We start from the raw sequence: 16,238 nt of genomic DNA on the forward strand, positions 1-16,238 counted from the left end.
GAAGGGTGGGGTTTCAAGAAAAAGGTTTTCAGAGCTTTGTGGGAGTCGGGAACCGTTGACGTTGGTCTGTTTGTTCTTCAAGTGATATGCTGTTGTGATCTAGAGAGTTTTATGCACTATGCAGCCCAATTTCAAAAGGCTGCTTGCTTCTAGGGGGAGCCAGTCCAAGGTGATTAAAACAGGTGTGATGTACTCAGACTTTCTGGTCCCTGAAAATAGTCTTTCTGCCACATGAAGATTAGCCTTCAGGGTGGCATGGTGGAGTTTAAAGATATCGACCAATAAGAAGTTGAAGCAGTCAATCCTTAAGAGTACTAGGGATTGTGTCAAAAGCAAAAGGAACAATTGATGGACAGAATGCTGAATAATGCATACATTCAATCCAGCCACAAAGATCTGGGTTTAATCAATTGTTCTTTTGCTCACCACACCACCCAAGTTTGGACCCAGCCATATGCAAATCAGTCTTCACCTTGTTCCTCATGGGAACAGTCCAGAGTAGTTTAATGTGGTATTGTACTGCTTCTGCTGAAGAGTTTATGTGTGCATGTGGGTTCAGATTTTTGTCAAGCACAAATATGGCAGAATGTTGTAAAGGAAGTAAGTAAGTCACTATCAAGATGGGCGACTCTCCCTTTGAACATCTATGGAAGAGTGAACCTCATAAAAATGATCATTCTCCCTAAAATAACCTTCCTCTTCAACAACATACCATTATTTTTCGACCACAAAGACATTGCCAAGCTACGAGGTAAAATTGGCTCATTCATCTGGGTCACTAAATCTCCCAGAATCGCTTGGAGGAAACTGAGAAGGGGGTTTAAGCTGGGCGGCCTTGCATTACCAGATCTCCTGATGTATTGCTATGCCTTCCAGCTTAAGAATTTTAGAATTTTGGCTAACAGACTTGACTCTTCCTCGCATGGTCGCCTATTCCAGGCACTGTTATCTGACCAATCACTCAGCACAGACTTTTTTCTTTACAAATTTGGACATCAAAAATTTTACAAAAAGGTGCGTTTGAAAATTCTGCAGGCTGCATTAAGAACCTGGCTGTACTTTCGGAAAGTCTCGCAAATCCCCCTACTATAATATGCATGCTCCAATCTGGGACTCACCCGGCACTCCGGATTGTCTCCTAGACAGATTGGCAACCCCATTGAGAGAGGCAGGCGTCGTAAAATGGACAGACCTTAGTACCAACTTCCAACTGCTGGACTGGGACTCATTAGTCAACTTAACTGGGGGGTCCTTAACAAGATTTAAGTTTTATCAGCTGTCCTCATGGTGGGGGAGACAAGATTGGGGGTCGCAGGAGGAGCCTCAATTTTTAGATCTCATGAACAGAGGTGGTGTCTGGAAACGAGAGGTTGCCTTCTGGTACAATATTCTGATTGGGGCAAATGACACTTTAACGTCTGAGATATCCAACCTTTGAACATCTATGGAAGAGTGAACCTCATAAAAATGATCATTCTCCCTAAAATAACCTTCCTCTTCAACAACATACCATTATTTTTCGACCACAAAGACATTGCCAAGCTACGAGGTAAAATTGGCTCATTCATCTGGGTCACTAAATCTCCCAGAATCGCTTGGAGGAAACTGAGAAGGGGGTTTAAGCTGGGCGGCCTTGCATTACCAGATCTCCTGATGTATTGCTATGCCTTCCAGCTTAAGAATTTTAGAATTTTGGCTAACAGACTTGACTCTTCCTCGCATGGTCGCCTATTCCAGGCACTGTTATCTGACCAATCACTCAGCACAGACTTTTTTCTTTACAAATTTGGACATCAAAAATTTTACAAAAAGGTGCGTTTGAAAATTCTGCAGGCTGCATTAAGAACCTGGCTGTACTTTCGGAAAGTCTCGCAAATCCCCCTACTATAATATGCATGCTCCAATCTGGGACTCACCCGGCACTCCGGATTGTCTCCTAGACAGATTGGCAACCCCATTGAGAGAGGCAGGCGTCGTAAAATGGACAGACCTTAGTACCAACTTCCAACTGCTGGACTGGGACTCATTAGTCAACTTAACTGGGGGGTCCTTAACAAGATTTAAGTTTTATCAGCTGTCCTCATGGTGGGGGAGACAAGATTGGGGGTCGCAGGAGGAGCCTCAATTTTTAGATCTCATGAACAGAGGTGGTGTCTGGAAACGAGAGGTTGCCTTCTGGTACAATATTCTGATTGGGGCTAATGACACTTTAACGTCTGAGATATCCAACCTTTGGAGTAGCGATATAGTAGGTAACCCAGAGGAGATCAGGAAAATTTGGACTGATGCATTTGTTATATCTCAAAAAACAATCAAACCAGCTAACCTCAGAAGGAACCACCTATACACAACATATAGGGTGTATTGGACTCCGGCCAAGCTCTCCAGGTTATCAGCAGAGAGTTACTGTTGCCCAAAGTATAAGCTGGGAGCAGCTGATGACCTACATACGTTTTTAGAGTGTCCACAAATCATCAGTTATTGGAGACAGGTGTGTGGTTTTTTAGAAGAGGTTTTGTTAACATCAATCACATGTTGTCCTAGATTAAATTTTTTTGGGGCTCCCCTTAGGGTACGTACTAAACAACACCGCCACTCAATTTATCTTCTATGTAATTGTAATCGCAAGGAGAGAAATATGTAGAGAGTGGAAGTCGGAGGCACCTCCAAAATTTGCAGACTGCCTGAGGAATGTCATGATGATAAGTCAGTCGGACTTGCTGTGTGGTGACGAAAGCGCTAGCAAAGTGTGGTCAGCTTTAAGAACTTGGGCCGAAAGTTAACCAAAGTCCAATGATTATGCCAGTGGTTATTGGCCTGGTCCTCCCAGGTAACGTGTCGAAAGGGGAGTTGGACTAAGAAATAGCCTGCCTCTGGGAGATCCCTGTATGCTTTGCACATTCTATCGCGGGCGGAATCCAGGTAATTTAAGTGTGCAAGTTGCACGGTGTGATCCCACCTTGAGGTTAGATCTGCTGGTGGCATGTATGAGGACAAAAAAAAAAAAAAAAAAAAGCACAAATATGAGAGGCTTTGGGCATTCAAGGATGAATGGCTTGCAGTCTGGCATATTGAGGAGGCTAGGTACTTTTTGGGCAAGAGTGAGGAAATGTGGCGGGTGGCTGAGGAGGAAGTCAGTTTTAGTAGGGTTCAGATTTAAATGGTTGATGGACATCCAGGACTGAATATTATTGAGGGCCAGAGTAACTATATCTTCCAAAGAGGACACTCTCAGGTACAGCTAGTTGTCACTGGCATAAAGATGATATGAAATGTTGGAACTCTTCAAGAGGAAACCTAGAGGTTGAATGTATAGATTGAAGAGGTGGGGGATAAGATGCAGGCTTGGGTCGTAGGTTCCAGTCCATCAAGAGTTGGAATGCAACTCACAAGTATATCAGGATGGAGAATAATGAAATCCTGTTTAGGAAGAAACTAAAAACCTGCCTCTTTACTTGGTGATGGGTTTTTCCTCCACTCCTTCTTACACTCTCTCCACAGCGCGGGGACACGCCGGGAGGCGTCACCAGGCGCTCTACAAGCTCCTTTAAATTAAATTAAATTAAATTAAAAACAAGTCAAAAACACTTTTAATACCAATTCGGTTTGCAGTGCCTGCTTTATAATTATTCAAATAATACTAGCCATTCATTCCTTCACTCATGATGTCATTCATTTAATTTGGGCAAATTCACAAAAGCATTTATGAGTACAGGAAGTAGTACTGCAGGAGTACTCTTTTAGGTACTCTTACAAGCAGTGCTTAATTGGAGCAGGCGGTTGCCCACTGGCACTTATTATCCGGGACTGACACTTATTTTCTTCAGCAAACTTTAATCCAGAGCAAGAGATAGAAAAGCACAAAAGGAGAAAGGAGGAAAAGAAATATAAAACAGTGACAAAGGGAGAAAGCAGGGATGAAAAGCAACTGTAGAAGTGAGATAAAGAGGCAGGCAATGGCTGGTGGTAGATTAAAAAGGAGTGAGGTGCAATCAAGATTATGCAGCCTTCGTATTCACCACCTCAGCGTTCAATAGCACCGGCCACAGACTTCTCAACAAAACTTTGGGCCATACTCATTTTTAACAAACTAAGCACTGTTAATATGTATTACGGTATTAGCCGCAAAACGCCCAACTTCCTATTAGTAAAAGTCCAAAGAGAGCACAGTCTTTTCTACTTGTGCTAATTGTATATGAATAGGTCCATTTTAGATGTTCTTGGTCCAAGGAGAACTTCTTCACATACTCTAAAAAAAGCCCTTGTGGATAGGTCATGGATGTTCTTTAGAGGTTTTAGAGGTTTCCTGGTTTGATCCCTGGCCCTGCTTTTCTGAACCCTGGCCTCAGAGGTGGCAAAACCAATGCCATTAACACAGGGGTGGCTAACCCTCTTGAGTATTGGTGCTCAACCCACCTTTTTTGTTGACCATTTTTATTTTATTATTAACAATAGTCTATTATTCACTATGTTATAAAAAACGAAGCTGGACCGGGATCAATGCTGACAGATGAGGTAAGTACAACGAAAATGCTTTTAAATCTATGGTGAGTGCACATGTGCTGGTGATTGTATGTGAGATAAAGCATGTATTTGTAAGCGACTGTATTTGTATGTTAACTACAATTCAGGCAACTATTACACCCCACCACTTTCAAAGATCACCAGTCGCCACTGCAAGAATGGAAGGTAAACAGTGTCTTGTGAGCACTGGTTACTTTCAGCACCTTCCACTGAAGCCCAGACATTATCCTTTACATTTTGTAATATAAATAGATTCAGTGAAATGCCCAAAATAAAATCATGAACTAAAAACAAACATATTTCAAACAAGTTGTTGCCAAGTTTAATCATTGCAAAAGGTTGTGTTTGAAATAAAACGTCACCTCTGTGCTTCACAAGAATTATTGTGCCTTGTAAATGATCATAAATAAACATTTATTAATAATAAGAATCATTTATGCGAATAACATAGTTCAATTGTAATATGTGGTCTATATCAATTAATACATGTGCCCATAATTACCATTGCTTTATAAATCTTTTTTTCCATTACCTGTGATTTCTCAGTACGTTTCTTGTGTGGTATATACCAGGGAAACTAGTAAATCATGAGAGTATGTGGCGTAAATAATTTAGGTACCCAATGCTATTCTGTGTTTTGTGGCACTATATCCTATTCTGGCTACACAGAATCTTCCATGTAATGTTACAAGAAGCGAGGACTATTCCACTGGCTAATCATGTCAAAATCCTAATGCAGGTGAAATGTAAAATAGATACTTCTCTGTGTTATATTAATTATACTGTCATTATGAAACTTAAGTGGTGTCACATACTGTGATGTCATCAGGGTTAAGGTAAGGTGACATCACATCCTGGGAAGAGTGAGGGTCAAAGGTATGTGATATGGCTTCCTGTGACGTTATTAAGGTTAATGGGTATGTGATGTCATTTCCGCTACCCCTAGCATTTTGGTAAATTACTTTTCCATCTACCTTCAATTCAGTTTTTCTTTAAAAAAAAGGACAAACATTATGAAACACCATTTATTTCATACTAACAAATGGTATCTGATATAATTTAGCTGTTTCCATACTGTACCTAATCCATATGCACAAAGTGTCGCCAATGCTGTAAACAGCCATACCCAAGTAGGAATCGGTTCTTGACCAGTTACTAGAAAAAAGAAAAAATAAGTAAGAAATTACAGATGTAAATAACATCACAGGCATATATGTAGAACGACAATTCACCTACGTAAGTTCTATAGACGCTGCTGAGAGAGAGATAGTAAATATTTCTTGTTAGTCAATGAGGAGGACCGAAAGGCTTAGCAGAATTGCTGGAATTCAAACTAGTGACCAAGGGATCAAACAGAGTTTCTTGTAGTAGACACATTAATCCTCCAAGCCACCCAACCTGGTAGATTCAAGACGAAGAAAGCTTTATAAAGAATAAATAACATTAATTGTTGTTAAAATTCACTTAGTTCAGGGAGAGATGGAATAATAGCATTTAACCCTAAGACGTATATAGGAATCTAAAAGATCAGGTTTACTTATACAACTTCTCAGTACTGATCAACGATAATTATAATCAAATACAATTTTTCGTCATTTCATTATTAAAGCTTTGTTAATGTTATTGTTATTGTTATCAACATTTCTAGAGCGCAACTGCTGCCCGAAGGTGTCCTGCCACTGTATGAAGTCCTGCCGGAGACTAAAAATGGAAATGATATCAAGGAAATTAATTAATGAAAAGCCGTGTTTTTAATGCTTTCCTAAAGGCAAGTAAATTGGTCATACTTCTGAGATGTGCTAGGAGGCCGTTCTATGCCTTGGCAGCATTGGCTGCAAAGCTTCTGCCCCCCCAATAGGCTTTGTTTACAAATGACACCATTACCCGTTTTGCATCTGATGACCTCAACTGTCTTTTCGGTGCATACCAGCGTAATCGCTGTTGAATGTAGCCTAACCTGGTTCCATGAAGGGCTTTAAAGACCATCCATAAGGCTTTAAATTGGGTGCGCTTCCTAACCGGCAGCCAGTGGAGTTTTTTTTTATCTCAGCAGAGAGATAGATGTGTATTTGGGTATGCCAGTCAGAAGTCTGGCCGCCGCATTCTGCAGGATCTGTAATTTGTTCATCAGTCCTTCCTGGATATTCAAATATAGGCTGTTACAATAGTCCAATGTGGACATTGTTAACGCAGTGATGACTGTTATTTTGCGTGTCTTTGGGGAGCAGTGGCGTTATTTTCCTACAGGATCTCAGGATATAGGAAGTCAATGACGCCACTGTGTTCACCTGGTCCCTAAAGCTAAGGTTGTTATCAATCCACACTCCCAGGTTCTTCCCCTTCCTACTTGGTGTGGGAAGGGGGCCCAAAGTGTCTGGCCAACCGTCAGAGGTCCAAAGGTTGGGGTTGTTGCCAAACAGCACAACCTCCATTTTGCCGGAATTGAGTTTTAGGCAATTTTGTGCCACCCAGATCCCTACGGCATTCATACAATCCTGGAGCCAGGACACAGTTCCCAGAAGCACCTCAGGCCATATGGACACCACAATTTGCGTAGGAAGTCAGACTGAAGCCAAAGGATTCAATTAGGAGCTCCAATGAGGACACATAAATGTTGAAGAGTTTCGGCCTCAATGGAGACCCTTGCAGCACGCCACAAGCTAGTGAGAATGAATCGGCCTCATATTCGCCCAGGGCAACTGTTTGAGTTCTGTTGGAAAGAAAGGAATTAAGAAGTTTCCAGACGGTGCCCTGGACACTATCTCATACAATAGGTCCATCAGCAAAGCTTGATGGACCGTGTCAACGACTTCTGAACGATCCAGAATAATCAATGCAGCCTTTCCTCCCTGATCCAAAATAGTCCTAATTACCTCCGTGGATTTGAGGATCTGAATGCTGATCAATGATAATTAGAATCAAATACAAAGTTTTGTCAGTTAATTAATAAAGCTTTGTAACATGCACATTTTGGCACAGCAAATTCCCTTTTATGACAACAGATGTGAAACCCCCAGAAAGGACAAGTAGATTGCTACCACTCCTGAGGGCTGGAGTGAAAAAACACACACTGGAGAAAGGAGAACAGAACATCATCTGTTCAAACCAAAGATCTCTTTGATTCCAGGAAAAGTTATTGATCAGCAGGTCTTGGCTTCATTATAAGGGAGATAACGAGTCTGACAAAGTTGGCATGGACCAGGGAATCATGAAACAGGGAAAGGCTTAGGCCTTCATGAGGCATATGTCAGTGGAGATAGCCAGGTGTGATCCGTGGTTACTCCCTTGGCATGTGCTGTGGGTCAATCAAAATTGGAGCCAATCCTGTGTGTGGCAGTCAAAGGGACATAACAAAGAACAGGGAAGAGGCGAGGGCACTTTGAAGAAGTTGGCACCATACACAAGAATTTCAAAGGACCAGACATTATATCACATTCATGTCTGGAAGTGGGAGCACAAGTTGTTCAACAGCACTCCTTTACATCGGGTTCAACTGATGAAAAGTTCACCAAGGCGTCTAGTTGCTGGAACCAGGACTAGGGGCCAGAGTCTGCTAGTCTACCAGCTGGGTGAGGGACCACCATCCAGGAAGTAACACCTCTTGAGGCCTCTTGCTCTGAGCCTGGAGCACCAGCCTTTCGACTGCCTACCAAGACCAGTGGATCCTGTAAGTAGGAGGTGAGCTTCACAACACAGTAGATGAGGGGTAGGAGGATAGGAGTAGGAGGATATCCCCCAGTTTGACCTCCTGATACACAACTTTACACACACATGGAAATGGGGCTATACGAAGTAGGTCGCTATTTGTAGAGGTAAGTTGACAAGACACACATGTTGTAAAAACAGTGGCAGGTTTCATCATAGGACCGCTAACAAACCTCTTGGCAAGCCAACGACAGAGGTGGAGCTATAGGGAGGGGGAGACAAGACAAACATGAAGAAAAACTATGCAGGATCAAAAGAATAAGTGCAGCCGGGAGGGACGAGATGTCTGTGGCAAGCTCACCTTGACATAAGTGTGACTAAAGGCAGACATCCTCACTCCCCCAACAGTTTGAACAGAATTATCAATGAAACTCGGAAATTCTCTTGGAGTAAGTTACCCAACTCAAATGACCTGAGCATTCACACAGGATGTAACTTCGCTCTACTTCACAAGGTAGGAGTTAGGGAGAGTGTTCTAGGGATCTTCTCTTTAAGTCCTGATGAAAGCTGGGGACAACGCAGTAGCCAACTGGAACATGTCAACAGTTTGCAGAGTGGAGGGGTAGTGGGTTCATTATAGCCCAACATACCACCATCCACTGGTTGTTTAAACCTTTTTAATCTGACCAAGGAGTCCACCAATAAAGGCTAATTTGGAGATCCCTGTGTCAGTTTTAACATAATTTTCTCTGCACTTATTCTTTTGATTCTGCATAGTTTTCTTTCATGTTTATCTTGTCTCCCCCTCCCTATTGCTCTACCTCTGTCGTTGGCTTGCGTGGAGGTGTGATAGCAGCCCTATGCCGAAGCATGCCACAGATTACTGTGGGTGAGGGCAGTTTTTACAACATATGTGTCTTGTCAACTTACCTCTACAAATAGCAACATACTTTGTATAGCCCCATTTCTATATGTGTGTAGAGTAGGAGGACAGCACCTGGAGGGAGCGAGGCCCAGCAGTGCTAGGGGGATCCTGGTGCAGGAAGTGTGAGAAGGCTGCAAAAATACGAGCTATCTGAAATCTCCTGCAGAAGATAGGGCCGTCAGCCTTGTGACAGCTGAGATTGGCGATCCCTATGCGCCTGGGGGGAGCCATTGTGAAGCAGAGCCATTGCTCTTGTGAGAGCTGAGATCGGAGACTACTGTTACTAGGAGGGGGCCAGCATGAAGATAAGGCCATTGTCTGTGTAACCAGAAAGGGGGCCTCCATGAGGATAAGACCGGCTCCCGTATTCAAGTCTAAGTTGGCAACAGCCGTATACCAGGAGGGGCACACCATGAAGTCTGGGCTGTCTCTTTGGATCGTCATGCCAAAGGTGCTGTGCAGAACACTTACCGGTTGCTGCAGGAGCCAAGAAAGAGAAGGTCCAACACTGATGCGAGCAATGTGTAGACTGAGGAGGCCTGATGTGTCATGGGGAAAGACTGCAAGTGGTCACGGGCTGGCAGCATCAGGAGACTGGAACCTGTGAAGAAGCACCCCAGGCTTGCCAGCTGCATGGGTTCGGGTAAGACTGTTCTAGGACAGGGGTGCAGTCATGGAGGCCAAGATGGCAGTGTGAAACTGCTTCCGACCTCTGCCATCCGGCTTTAGCCATGACGCTTGGACTGCCCTGCTGGGCCCCACTCTGCTCCACACCTTCCACAGAGAGTCTGCAGCTACCCCGTTTGAGCTAAGACTCTAAGAGAGCCACAACGCCTATCCACCGGGAGCCCCAGTGACATGACCTGGTCCTTGCTGTTATAGACGCGGTCTGTTGATGGTCCCTTCTCTCTTGGGGGCGATGGAGCGGCCTCTTCGACCAGGGAAGCGGCCTGACAGTAGGACCGGGCTGGCTGACATCTTCACTATATACTCTTAACACACAAGTAGAGTGTGGGAGGTCAAACTACCATATATCCTCCTACGACACACATCAACCATAAAAAGGTATGGGAGCTGTACAAAGAATGTGAATGACTGCGCTCCTATATAGGAAACCAAGTCAGAGTCCTATTTGGATGTTACAGAATTTCTGTCCAGGTGCCAAGGGAAGTCCATCTTTATGGAAGAGGAAGCCTCACACACACATATTTGTATCATACTTCATCATCTGCAACCCCTTCCCACCCTGGTAGGACGGTGCCACCAGGGCAGACTTGACCTCCTGTCTAATTCAGGCCAGTAGGGAATTCTTAGATTAAAAAACTACTGGACAAATGTAGGATCCAGATCAGTACATTAAAAATCCCTTGCAATTCCCCGGTGTAACACCTTTATTAATTAGGGACTACAGGCATATCTAAAATCAGAGGCTAGGTGGTGTGTTTAGGACAATGACTAAAACTGTCTCTCTGTTATGCCAACATGTTTCTGCCATACTATGTAGCCCTAATGGGTCTGGGGCATTCTTCAGAGCCAGGGATAATTCAATACCTTTCGGCAGTCATGTTGCTGAATTTTTTTTGTGCTAAAAAACAAACGAGAAATCCATGAGAGTCCTACCTGGTGTAGCTCAATCAACCCAGGATTTTAGGGGATACTGGCTTCCTGGTCCAGGAGGGCAACGATGTCCTTTATAGTTACACATACTCTAAAAGGTACATCATGCCTTGCCACCTATTAGAGCCTTCTCTCTAATTGGTGAAAAGGCAGCATGTTCTTTATAGTCACACATACTCCAAAAGGTGCATTATTTCTGGTCTGCTTTCCTCTGTGGCAGCCTTAGAGGAGAGGGCTGAAGATGCTGAAAACCACTCTTTCCACAATAATTTATCAATGTGGATTTCCCAAAAGAGTCTGCTATGCCGGACGTTGCAAAATTCCTGGAGATTTGGTTTTGCTTATGGGTCCAGGTGGAGGCCACTCTTTCGCATTGGTTTCTGGTGGAATGGTCCACTGATTCTTTACCCCATATCTTCCTCCAGGCCCCATGTCCTCATCCAGTGGCACCAGCACGCCCCTTGGTCACTAAAATACTGAATTTCCAAGATAGAGACGCTATTCTCAGAGAGGCCTGTGGGCAGCCTGACCTTCGATATCAATATACATGCACAATGCTATTACCCGATTATACCAAGACAATCAAACAACTTTGTCGCTCTTTTAAGTCAAGCAAAAACTCAGAGCACTCAATCTACAGTACATGCTCCTCTTCAATGTGAAACTGAAAGTGCTTCTCCATTCCAAATCCTACTTCTTTGAAACTCCTGAACAGGCCTGGGAGTGGGCTGAGGAGAGGAGGGCTTGCATGAGTGGCTGAGGAGAGGAGGACTTGCATGCACCGTTCGACGACGTGAACCCCAGTGGCAGGCTATGCCGGAGTGCCGGCAGCCGAAACCCAAGGCCACAGAGGAAGATGCGGACCAATTACTACAGGCCCCGCACCTGGAATGGCAACTGACTCAGCTCCTTGGACTCAGATCCCCCTTCGACCATGGTAGCTGTGGTCGATGGACTGCTCTCCTGTGCACTAAACAACCATGACCTGAGGGGGCAGACTCCCACAGTCGAGCCTACTTGACCACCTGACTGCTGCAGTTGCGGTGGGGGGATGAGGTTGTGCCCAGAGACATAGTTCAATATGCACTGTACTTAAATAACATTCTTTGTGTTTCCTTTATCTCTGCCATCATATCCTTCTTTGAGGAGGTCCACACAGATTGTCTACGACAAGTTTTTTCTGTTCTTTTATTTCTCCTCTGTCAAGTTCAAGCGACAGATGCCTTGTGAGTGGAAGTATAGGGTGGGAGAGTTGGGGGGTTATAGGGAACTATTTGTTGTATTGTGTTCTTTAATCTCATGCTAGGTCCACAAATGTTTATTTCAGCACTTACTCTGCACCACACACATACCCCATTCCTGTTCCTTCAGTGCTCCAGTTATGACAGGGTTTGCCAGGGGTTGGTGAGGTGTGCCCTTTCTGTTACATAGAGGCTTCCCTCTGGCAGTCACTAATATACGCACATACCCTAATGGTAGATATGTTGGGCTGGAGGGTCTACTTGTGGGCCAGCATCACCATCTTCTCTCAATGTATATACCTAACCAGGCACTTGCCACCCCACAGTCCTCACTGACCACTTTGCTCTCTAATATGACAATGGTTATGAACCATTCTTGGGGGAGATTTCAATGTGGTGCTCAACCCAGTGTTATACGCGACCGGCCACTCCACTCGTGGATCCGCTTCCTGCTCCCGACAGCTTGCGGCTTTGAAGGACATTCTAGGTGTTTGTGACGTGTGGAGAGTCTGGCACGTCCGTGATCACGCATATACATACACACCTCTGCGACACATAAATGGAATCCGAGATTGATCTCTTCCTTACACTGCCCACTGATGTCTGTCACGTACCATATGTGACCCTCGTCCCACAGGAATATCAGACCATGATCCACTTACAATGACAGTTGGATTTGCGGACCCAACCCAGAGGCCCATGTGGCGTCTTAATGCTTGATACCTTACCGACCCTTAATTTTTTAAGCATATCTGGAGCCCAAGATACACTCCTACTTTGAGATTAATCAAGGCTCAGTAGACTTGGCTTCATACTCTACGTGTCCGGTGAGCTGGCAATCTGGGGTCTAGGTAGGGAAAACGAAAAAGAAGCACAGTTTATGGCCCTGGAGACTCAGATCCATAGTCTGGAGCCTTGGGCCCTGGACAGCCCCACTCTCGACCACGCTCAACGCCTGGTGAGGCCAGTTGCGACATCTCTCACTAGATGAGGCCAGAAAGTGCTGGCAGGGACGAAAGAGGAATATCTACGAGCACTGGTATAAAACAGGGAAACTGTTTTATTACTTCCAGGATAGTACCCCAGTTGGGGGTCACAGAAAGCCAGCACTTGAAGTCTACACCTGACAGTATCCACTCCTAGCAATGTGACTTCCCGGTGCAGCACCTCTCCTTTGAGTATCTCAGGGTTCATATCTCCAAAGTACAAAAACATATGAAACACCTCAACTTGATGCCCCTAAAACATAAAAGACTATCAGGCACATGCATCATTGTTGGCTTTTGCGATTTCTTAATTGCGATTTTTAAGGAATCGCAATTAAGAAATCGCAAAAGCCTATGCATGAAGAAATCGCTGAAAATGTGGGATTTCTTAAAATTCCTTAATTGCGACTCGCAAATTGCGAATCGCAATTAAGGAATACCTCCTCATTCATTCCTATGGGCCTAGAGGCCCATAGGAATGAATGGGAAGACATTCTCAATTTGCGATTAGCAATTAGCGAATCGCAAATTGAGAATGCGATTTCGAGTGTGCAGGGGTGTCCAAAGGACACCCTGCTGCACCCATGAAATCAATCTGTGCACATATGTCGTGCACACACATGCCCTTAGGGCATGTGTGTGCACAACATGAAACTTTGGACAATGCACAAAAGTGCATTTTTCAATGTTTTCGCAAATTACCATGAGGTTCAACCTCATGGTAATTTGCTCCCCCTAATTGCGAATTCGCATTTTTTTAAAGTTTCATGCATTGCATTTAAGGAATCGCAAAATGCGATTCCTTAAATGCAATCGCAATTTGAGAATTCGCAAATATTTACGAATTCTCAAATTGCGAGGGCCTTCACCCTTCAGGCATTCCAAAAGCAGATTTTACGATTGCAAACGGACGATTTTTGCGATTCGCCCCGTTTGCAATCGCAAAATCCTTTGATGCATGTGCCTGCTAGTCTATAGATGGATGCAGCCTCCAGTTCATGTAATGGATTGCATAGCCCTTTTCAGGAGGATGGTTCTCCCTTGCTTCCTATATACCTTCCCGCATTTCTTACTCCCAATCCCCACTTTGTGGACCCATGCTCTCAACTCCATCTTCCAATTGTTCCTTTGGTCTGGTACTTCACGCATAGCCTTTAATAATGGTCAGCAGTCCCCGTGTGATGGAAGGTTGGGGATGGTAGATCTCCACTGTTACTATTGAGCCTCACAGTTGATTACCATCAATGATTAGTTCAACAATGGTTTGGATGACCCGACCTATCGCAGGGAGCTTTCCCTATTGAATCTGGACAATATCTTAGACATCCTGTATGGCTCTCCGATACCCCAAACCCTTCCCTACATCCCCCTTGTGGTCTCCCTATGTTAGAGATCCTCCATTCCATACGGCTCCTGGGCTGGAACCTCCATCTGACAGGAATGAACCCCCTCTGGAAGGGGAGGTGGCTGCACCACACGTCTGGCCTAGAGGTGGTTCACAAATGGGAGACAATATGTATCTGATCTGGTATTTGTAAAGCACAAACTAATCATCCCTAGGGATCGAACCATGAGCCCCATGCTCCGGAGCCAGCCGCTATGGCCACTGCACCACACCTTTCCTTATGCATGCAGTTCTGATAGTCACAGCCCTTTTCATTTGGTAAATAGCTTTAGCAATGAGAATTTGCATATCAAAGGTTTGTTTAAATCTAACTCCAACAAGAGCTTACAAATACAGCATGACATAAAAACACATACCAGATTGCTTTCAAGGACTTGTATGTCAAGGATATGTAGCTCAGATATATCTAAAGTCTTTGGTCTCTAAAACCTAATATTATCATCGAATTGTGTCAATGACATCATATCTTAAATCATACACACATGCAATGATAACGTTTCAACAGAAATGCATCAAGTATACATAATAATGTACTATCAGCAAGTCTTCCTGTGGGGCACACACGTGGAAGTGGATAGCCTCAAGAATCTACAGCTCCACCAAGCTACACAAATTTCCAGCATGTTGAGACGTCAGTATACTTAAGTGTGTTTGGCACCGTCAAATACTAACTCTCTTACAGGCATCAATCCACACACTGTTGGTCTGTAGCGCTGTAGCGAATTTCCTCATTTCGAAAATAAAATGTAATTGAACTGAAAGCTTTAATTGTTTATGCAAAGCAATGTGCACCCAGTAAATAGAAACATTTGTAGTGGGTAGTCATACTTAGACATTGTAAAAACATAAGTAGGATAACGTAACGTAACATTTTGATTTCAGTTAGCTTGACAATTGCAGCCATATTACCAGCAACATTATACATTAGCATTGAAAGGTCTGTTCTCTATTGAATAGTTTTTTTACACAAGATGTTTTACTCTTTCCCTGCAGATGATGTAACTTTCCAGAAGCCCTCTGTTAGTTAGTGAATAAGCATTTATGTTGTATTTGACAACTGATAGTAAGATTCTTTCCAAGAGGAGAGGATATGACGGGAAGCATGACTCATGGGAAATGCAAGATGTAGACAAAGTATCTTTTCAAGGACTTACTTCTGGTGCCTTTTGTGAAGACATAAGAAACTGGGGAGTTTACCTACTCCCAGGAGTTTACTGAAACCCTATTGGATGCTGTGAACAGAGAATGTGATATTTATTTCGATTGATAATTCATTATGTTTATATTAGCTTGTGTTCCTAGAGTAGGTTGTCGCATTTTGGAGATCCCTCCTGGGTTTCTTGAGACCATATCTCTCTTCATGAGAAACTTTCCTCAGAACTCTATTCCTTTTCAAAAGATGTCCGCTGATTTATAGTTGAGAATACTTTCCAACTTAATAATTTGTTTATCGTTTGAAGTTCTGTGGCTTTATGCTAATGCATTTATTCACTCATCAAAACTCTTTATTCGGATTTTGAACTGACACTCGCTCCATCCTTGACTTAATTTATATTAAGAAAATTCCTTTATGGACATGCTTGTTGCATTATCGCTATTTTTACTATAATTTGTATTACTATTGTTTTTACCTTGTTTTGAAATATTGACTAATGGATTATATGAATTTGTAATACCAATGAGTATAGGCTATTCCCTTTTGAATAAAGTTACTTGAATTTATTAGAAATATTAATAAAACCCTTTAACTCACGCCAATTCTCTTTATTGACTTAACACATTTCAAAAGAACTGATGTTACTGAAGAATTGATGTAAATGATTGCTCCTTTTAAACTCTCTTCGTTTTCGAACAAACGTCCATATGACCAGTGGCAGGGGTTATTTAAGGATTGC

At 43.4% G+C, this 16,238-nt stretch overlaps 1 protein-coding gene across 1 annotated transcript in view; it reads right to left on the minus strand.

Moving 5' to 3' along the window:
- Positions 1-16,238, minus strand: part of LOC147724127 (ethanolaminephosphotransferase 1-like) — a 509,957-nt gene that overhangs the window by 351,071 nt on the left and 142,648 nt on the right. Inside the window, exon 4 of the mRNA XM_086965725.1 lies at positions 5,605-5,679. Coding sequence (XP_086821851.1) covers positions 5,605-5,679 — 75 coding nt within the window. The remainder of the gene's footprint in view (positions 1-5,604; positions 5,680-16,238) is intronic.

Source organism: Lissotriton vulgaris, chromosome 4_1, assembly GCF_964263255.1.
Source record: "Lissotriton vulgaris chromosome 4_1, aLisVul1.2, whole genome shotgun sequence".
In the NCBI taxonomy this organism is placed as follows: domain Eukaryota; kingdom Metazoa; phylum Chordata; class Amphibia; order Caudata; family Salamandridae; genus Lissotriton; species Lissotriton vulgaris.